Here is an 8546-nt window from a genome sequence, read left to right on the forward strand (position 1 = left end):
AACACGATAAACCACCATGACTGCTGTAGTGGTACTAGCTGTGTTTATTTGCTTGTGCAGGAGTGAGTGAAAGGTCCCGGAAAGAGGAAGCGAGTGATGAAGATGAGGATACAGAGTTTTTTGATGCCATGGAGGACTCACCTGCCTTTATAACAGTGACTGCCACGGACCCCTCTCAACACAGGTCAGCTTCATCCCACTCAATCCAAAAATGAAAGAAGAAAGAAAATCATACAGGCTTTTCCACATCATGAGGGATTTGTATTGTTTGGGTGAACTATCACTATAAGTGTTGTTCTGCCAGGTGGTTTTAAACACGTGACTAAAGGATGATGACACTGATCTAGAGGTCTGCACTCCCACAGGATTCCCATGGGAGCCTAGACTAAATGTCTAAGCGGGTACAGGCGGCATTCATTTAAGTCGTGGGTTAGAGAGAGGCAGAAAATGGAGCATTTGAAAAATAGTAGTTAAAAATGTGTTTTTTATTAACAGTGGATTCAAATACATTTCTTAATCCACTTTCCTACTATCTTCTACAAACTACAGGCTGGAAGTCTCCAGATGCGCGGAGTAGAAAACCTACAATGCTTTTCTTTCAAACGTATTGCCGGTCATTTGTTTTGTGTGGATATATTCATGCATTCACTAAGCAGAGGATAACTTCTGCTTCATGAGCAATTTGGAAGATCTGTGCGACTGCCACAAAGAGTCGAAATGCAACAATCGTACACGAATTTCGGAGATAGTGGCTTAGGTTCTCTGCTCAGTGAGCTGACAACGTGTAGTAATACAATAACCTAACAGGTCTTTTTTTAGTATATTTAAAGTATTTTGAACACCTGTGATGTATGTATTAGGGAACGAGAAATCAAATGCTAGAAAATGGTACCTAAATTATGGAATGGGTGGGGGCAAAAAACTGATCTGGTCCTTGTAAAGGGCTCTTTGCTGACTGCTTGATGTGTTAGCAACTCCAGATACCTTTATTCCATCAATCAAACACAATGTCTCTCTCTTTCTTGTCCGTACAGGCGTTCTCAGAGTAATCTCAGTGGTGCTAGCGGAGGACAGCCCAGTGACTGCAACCAGGAAGACAATGTGAGTATGACATGAAAAAAGAGATCAAAACAAAGGTCATATACGCTGGGATCTAAAAGACTACAATGAAAATCTCAGACTACAAATTTAATTTAAAACCAAATAGTAAGACATTCTGAAATACTAAAACAAATGTACTTGTCATCAGGGCCTGAAATTTGTTTTGGAAAATGGGAGTGACAAAGAAGAGTGCCTTACAAACATTCCAATAAACAGCACAAGGAAGTTTGATTTGATTTTTTTAATTTTATTTATTTATTTGAACAAAAAATGTAAATGAAACTGGAAAAATTAAGTGCTATTTGATTAGTCATACTAAGAGAGAGAGAGAGAGAGAGAGAATTCAGGCCCTGGTAACTCAAGTTGTTATGCTTATATTTTGTAATGAAAAGTTTTTATTAAGCTAATGTTAAGTAGAATCATTTTCATTATTGGCCTCAGCTCAGACACATTGTTTTATGTGGAGTAGGGATTCAGTAGACTCGGGGATACGTTTTTTCCTTTTTGTGTGTGTGTGTGTGTACAGATGACAACGTTGTCAAAATGATCCCTGTTTACACGGATCCACAAAAATGACTCAAATGCTGCATTATGCTGCCAGGCCAGTAGTTGGCGATGGCACTTTGTAAAGAAACACTATGCGCCTTTAGACTGAACACGTAATACGCATGCGCATGCCGTCACCGTTTTCACAAATTCTTTTGTAGTTTACATGGAGACAATAACGGTATCGTTTTCAAAAACGTGCACTTTAAAGTCCCGTTTTCAAAAAGTTAGCATTTTCAGGCCCCCAAAACGCTGTCGTTGTGTAAATGAACGGCCAAAACGTGTAAACAGCCCCTCAGTGTGACTGTGAGTATTTCCTCAGGGGGTCTGTGTTCATCAAGGGCTCTCACAGCTGTTGTTCGTCTCAATTAACCGACTCTTAATTAACTGATATCTGCTCCTCTCTTTTTTTCTTTCTCTTGGTGACTTTCTGAGACAGATGGAGCATCAGTCAGTGTTTATGTTCCTCAAGGGCAATGCGGCCCTTCAAATAATGTCTTTCAGCACAAACACATTACACATTTCTGATGTGTTTTAATACAAACACTCTTGTCTCTCTGTCTTCTTTTTTTTTAGTGTTCTGTGTGCAGTAATGACTTTTCAGGGAAAGAGTTGCAGCCTCACAGGAAGAGGCGGACCCAGATCCCAGAGAAGCCCAACTATTCGCTCAATCTGTGGAGCATCATGAAGAATTGCATTGGCAAAGAGCTCTCTAAGATCCCAATGCCTGTAAGTTGCATACACATACTGAATCAGTTACTTTCCTATGTGTATATGTTTTTTAAACAATTTGACATCATTGGTGATATCACATATTAAAGAAATGTTCCTAAATGCAAGATTAGAATCAGTGCATTGCAGATCATTGAGAACAGTAAGAAGTGTCCAGATGACATACTTTTTGCATGAACACTATACCATTCAAAAGTTGAAAAATAAATTAATAAATGCTTTTATTAATATAAAGTGGCAGTAAAGATTTCTAAATGATGTTATTTTGAACTTTCTATTCATCAAAAATTTGGAAAGAAATTATATTATAAACACATTTCCACAAAAAAAAAAGGTTGAGCAGCTCAACTGTTTTCAACATTAATAATAATAAGAATTGGTTGTAATGGCTGCTAAAAATTCAGCTTTGGCATCATATGAGTCAAGTACATTTCAAAATATATAGAAATATAGAAAACCGTTATTTTAAATTGCAATATCTCACAATATTACAGCCTTGGTGAGCATACGAGACTTCTTTTAAAAACATTTAAAAATCTTAACAGCCCCAAACTTTTAAACGTTAGTGTGTTTTTTAAGCTAATATTGCCTAAAACCCCTTGCACTATGGAAGAGATGTTTTAAATTAATAAAAAAAAATTATAATAATAATACAAAGCTAAAGCTACCACAACTTTAAATATACAAATCTTTAGGGAAAGTGATTCATTTTAAAGGTATCAAATATAGGTAGATGCAAACATGTGTCAAAGGGATCTGTGGTATTAAGACACAATGTCGTGACAGTAGCATCTCCCTGGCTTGAAGAATGTGAATTGGGACAAAGCCATGGTCTCTTTCTGTCTCTCTCTGTGTCCAGGTGAACTTCAACGAGCCCCTGTCGATGCTGCAGCGCTTGACGGAGGACCTGGAGTACTACGAGCTGCTGGATAAGGCGGCGCGCTGTGAGAACTCTCTGGAACAGATGTGTCTGGTCGCAGCCTTCTCTGTCTCCTCATACTCCACCACAGTGCATCGGACGGCCAAGCCCTTCAACCCTCTTCTGGGAGAGACCTACGAACTGGACCGCCTAGAAGAATTCGGTTACCGTTCCATCTGTGAACAGGTCTGTGTTTGAGTCAAAGGGTCTGTAACATACGGGGAAAACTATTTGTTAGCATTTACATTAATCTCAGTCTCAGTTATTTGGCTAGTACAGGACATGCGTGCACTACAGTTCTAAAGTTTGGGGTCAGTAAGATTTTTGAATGTTTTTGAAAGAAGTCTTTTCTGCTTTCAGCAGCCATTACTCCAGTCTGCAGTGTCACATGATCCTTCAGAATCCTTCTAATATGCTTATCCATTTTGAAAACAGTTGTGCTGCTTAATATTTTTGTGGAAACAGTGATACATTGTTTTATCCAGGATTCTTGATGAATTGAAAGTTTTAAAGAACATGAATTATTTAGAATATAATTTTTTGTTACAAAAGTTAGATTTGATTCATTTAATGCATCCTTGCTGAATAAAAGTATTAATTTCTTTCCTAAAGAAAAAAAATCTGACCCCAAACTTAGTTTGAATGCTGTCTTCAGTTGATAAATGCAAAAAGCAACATCAAAGTCAATCATGGTATCATGAAAATTACATTTACATATCATTGCGTTTATTTATTTAGCTGACACTTTCATTCAGGGCAGCCTATAAATGAGGAATTTAGCAATGAGAGAAGAAATGAGGAATGAAGCAATTTATCCTTAAGGAGCCAATGTGTAAGCAGTGTCACAGCAGTGATTTTCAGTCACCGTCATCCATCACTGGAGATGCTTCTCCTGCCAGGTTTAGTGTGTGGAGAGTAATAATGGCTGTGAGAATACCAGAATCACCCAAAGAAAGTCCACAAATGTCTGAATGAATAAAGAGACAGCGCCCCCTAGTGGTGTATTTTTATATACAGCTGGGCTGATGTTTACCCATAATCTCTTAGGTCAGTCATCATCCGCCGGCAGCCGCTCATCATGTGATGTCACAGCGAGGCTGGACCCTGTGGCAGGAAATCACCATCGCTAGCAAGTTCCGTGGCAAATACCTCTCCATCATGCCTCTGGGTAAGTCTTATTTCACTATTCTTCATACAAACAAATGTACACATGTACAAGGTTCTTTCACAAAAGTAACCCACAATTCACACACATTGTTTGTTGATTTAATTTAATGTCATGCAGAATGTTCTCTCTGTCTAATCAGGTGCGATCCACCTGCACTTTCATGCGAGTGGAAACCACTACGTGTGGCGTAAAGTCACCTCCACCGTCCACAACATCATCGTGGGCAAACTGTGGATTGATCAGGTTGAACTTCTGACATTATTAAGCAATCACATTTTGGAGAACTGATGTTTATGTTGTTTATTTCAAATGTTCAAAACCTAGCAATGTCAAGGAGAACTTTAGTTTGACTTTTTTGTATTTTTCTAATAAAGTGGTTCTCAATTTTTTGCGATGTCCTCTTCTGAAACTACTAAAACTGATAAAAAAACATTTGGCAATTGAACAATGCAGCCAATGAAGTTTTTGATTGTAAAACATTTTTTTTGGCTTTAAGACACTTTTTCTGTTCAATAACAAAAACTTTATTGAGGATAACACATGACCATATTTTGAGGACCACTGGGAAGTCTTTCTCACTTTTAATCTCATTTTTTCTTTTAGTCAGGAGATATTGATATAGTCAACCACACAACCAAAGAGACCTGTCAGCTCAAGTTCTCTCCCTACAGTTACTTTTCAAGGGAAGTCCCACGAAAGGTACGTTTTGGACTTAAATTGTCTACCCCAGGGGTGTCCCAATCCTGCTCCTGAAGAGCCACTGTCCTGCAGAGTTCAGCTCCAATCCCAATTAAACACACCTGAACCAGATCTTCAAGATCTTTCTAGGCATACTAGAAACTTTCAAGCAAGTTGGAGCTAAACTCAGCAGGACAGTCTCTAGGACCAAGTTTGGACACCCATGGTCTACCCTGTCCTTCTCCCTGTGATTAATATTTGAGTTTTACTGAGAACTGATAAGAACCAGTTTGAATTTAGCTAAATCATCTTTCTATCCGGCTTTTCTATCCTACTCTCTCAATCTCTTCAAGCTTCTGTAGTTCAACCCCAGTGCTTGTTACCCTTGTTCTCCTTGTTCTCCCACTGTAAGGTCACAGGGGTGGTGATGGACAGTGACGGCCAGGCCCACTACATCCTGTCAGGCACGTGGGACGATAAGATGGAGAGCGCCAAGATCGTGCAGAGTAGCCGAGGAAGCAGCAGCTCTGAGGGCAAACAGAAGACGGTCTATCAGACTCTCACACCCAAACTGCTGTGGAAGAAATACCCTCTACCGTAAGACACGTCAAGTAATGCATGACACAGTCAAGAGGGCAAAATGTATGTTCAGTGGGTTCACTTCATATTAATGTCTGGCTTGTAATGCAATTCAGTTTCCCGTATTAGATCAGTAAATGACTTGCCTACTGACCGACAGTTCAAACTACCTACCAATCAACTGAACTAACTACCCGCCTATTGAACAACCAACAACCCACAACCCTACCTATTGACCAACCAAGTTACATACCAAACTAAGTCCTATGGGTAGTAAATTTGGCAGGTAATTAGTAGTTGCAGTGGAAGCAACTTAACTACTTAAGTGCTAAACTACCTACCGACCGACTCCTTACTGGCAGACCAACCTATCTACCTGCAGAACTAACTACCCTCTTCACCACTTACTTACCCACCAGACTAACTACTGAACTAACTAAAGATGTAGTAAGGCCTTGCTCAACAGATTAGATTCTCTGATTATTTCATTTTTTGCATTTGTTAAAATTTTTCATTTATTTCTCTATTTGTTTGTCACTCTCCTCTCTCAATCACCATCACTCAGAGAGAATGCTGAGAACATGTACCATTTCTCGTCTCTGGCTTTGACCCTGAACGAGGAAGAAGAGGATGTTTGTTTGACGGACAGCAGGCTGAGGCCAGACCAGCGGCTGATGGAAGCGGGACGCTGGGATGAGGCCAACGCAGAGAAACAAAGGCTAGAGGAGAAGCAGAGAGCTACGAGGAGGAGGAGAGATGCTGAGGCATCCGATGCCATAGATGAAGGTGAGGGGAGGTCAAAGGTCACGCAGGACAGTCACGTCCCTGCGACATTTTGTTGGGTTTCATACCTCAAACACCTATACCATTCAAATATAAATTCCAGTTATCTACCACAACAGTTCAGTCAGAACATTCCCAGTTGGCTGATCTTAGGCTGTTCCTCTGATGGTTTTATTGTTGTTTTGTGTTCCAGGACGAGACTTTGAGTGCTACAGGCCGCTGTGGTTCCACCAGAGGACGGATGAAATGACAGGAGAGACTAGTTTCGTTTATAAGGGGGGTTACTGGGAGGCCAAAGAAAGACAGGACTGGAATATGTGTCCTATGATCTTCTGAACACACGAAACACTTGACTAACTCTGCAGACAAAGACAAAAGGAGAATAAACCCTCTACATGGACTTACCTCTTGGGACTGCAGAGATTGTGGAGACAGGTCGTCAACACTTGCGTGTGTGTTTGAGTGTGTGTGTGTGTGTGTGTTTAGTGTGAGTGTGTGTTTGAGGCCCAATGATATATATCTTTGCCTGACTCTTAAACGGACTCTGATGTTCACCTCAAAGATGAGTGTGTGGGAGAAATGTGCCGTTGAACTCTCCAAGTGCCGCCCCAGTTTATCTTCCAAAGCAAATCAGGTTCTTTTTATTCAGAACAACCCCATCACAAATGCACTTTCCTCTCTTCCCAACGTCTCTTACAGTGAAGTACAAGGCTCTGAGTCTGGATTAGAATGAGATCATATCAAAGACACTCCTCCCCCTCCTCTGCTGGCCAGGACAAAACATGAAGAAACTTACATATGAAGGAGGAGAATCAACACAAAGCATCTGCAACATTTATGTGAATTATCGGATTGTTCAGCTTGTGTACCTTAAATTTCTTATCAACAATACCATATTTGGGCAAAGGAAGTTATTTTATTTGCATATCCCAGAGAATTACAAGAGCCCGATTGGGCTCTTTTATTGAACACTACGCTGAAGACCTTCTCCCGGCTCCGCCCACTTTGCGTAGCTAGTGACAGATAAGATTCATGTCATGTCTTCAGTCAGCCAATGAGCTTCAGACAAGCATTAAAAGAGCCCTTGAGTCTGTTGTAGGTATTCTGACACAGACATGTTTTACACTCATGAATTGTCATGCACATTAATTAGCTGCTTCCTGCATTGGTGCAGTGGAGCCCCCAGTGGACATTTTCATGTTACTGTGACAGCCACAGTACAGTGCATAGCAATGCAATTAAAAATCTTTTTTTGTACAATCAGGATACTTAATGAATGAATGAACAATCAACCAATAAAAGTAAACAAGTCACCCTGCTTGACTTTCTCAGAGGACATGGCAAACAATTATCCTTTCACAGAACACAGTGTGATACTGAAAACACAAGTGAAGTTTTGTGTTTATAATATGCTTGTATTTATTAGTAGAGACAGTAGTTTAAAACATGCCCAAAGGTTCCCGAAGAAGGGGGCCGCTATATTTCCCATTACAATGTGGTGATAGAGAAAAGCAGCACGTTGTATATTATCATCTTTTTGAACTGGTAATTTCAGTGTCCCTGTAACACAAAATTAAAAAAAAATTATATTGAGGTTATAAATCATTAGGACTCAGGAGTGACAAATTTCCGTTTTGCAGATATTTCTATTGTAAAGTTGTATAACTTATAACTTAGTTTTTTTTTCATCTGAAAGTCTTCAAGACCTGACATCACTGGAGATCAGTTCTCACTTTATTTCTGATTGCTGGCAAGAATGTAGAATTAGGCTCACGCCACTATATGTATTTTGTGATAACCATATTATTAATACTAATACTGCTATTATGAAGGATACAAAAGTAATGATGCCATGCCATCCTAATAAATGCTGTGTTTTGGTAAAAATCTGAATTTTAACTAAGATGTTTACTCTTTTAATCTAGAATTATCCAGCTAGTCAAAGTTTAATTTTTGACAAGCTGTCAATGTATTTATTATAAATGTTAATATTTTCTATTAAAGCACACTGACTTGCATACTGGCAGGCACTTTTTATGT

At 39.5% G+C, this 8546-nt stretch overlaps 1 protein-coding gene across 5 annotated transcripts in view; it reads left to right on the forward strand.

The window, feature by feature from the left end:
• osbp2b (oxysterol binding protein 2b) overlaps positions 1 to 7842 on the forward strand; it is an 80921-nt gene extending 73079 nt beyond the window's left edge. For all 5 annotated transcript variants that reach the window (XM_079871035.1, XM_079871036.1, XM_079871038.1 and 2 more), the window contains 10 exons: positions 61 to 184; positions 1035 to 1101; positions 2224 to 2376; positions 3239 to 3484; positions 4346 to 4466; positions 4606 to 4709; positions 5070 to 5165; positions 5557 to 5741; positions 6289 to 6509; positions 6700 to 7842. In XM_079871035.1, coding sequence (XP_079727161.1) covers positions 61 to 184; positions 1035 to 1101; positions 2224 to 2376; positions 3239 to 3484; positions 4346 to 4466; positions 4606 to 4709; positions 5070 to 5165; positions 5557 to 5741; positions 6289 to 6509; positions 6700 to 6842 — 1460 coding nt within the window. In that variant the 3' untranslated portion in view covers positions 6843 to 7842. The remainder of the gene's footprint in view (positions 1 to 60; positions 185 to 1034; positions 1102 to 2223; positions 2377 to 3238; positions 3485 to 4345; positions 4467 to 4605; positions 4710 to 5069; positions 5166 to 5556; positions 5742 to 6288; positions 6510 to 6699) is intronic.
• The last annotated feature ends 704 nt before the right edge of the window (positions 7843 to 8546 follow it).

Source organism: Squalius cephalus (genome assembly GCF_949319135.1).
Source record: "Squalius cephalus genome assembly, chromosome: 5".
NCBI classification, from domain to species: Eukaryota; Metazoa; Chordata; class Actinopteri; order Cypriniformes; family Leuciscidae; genus Squalius; species Squalius cephalus.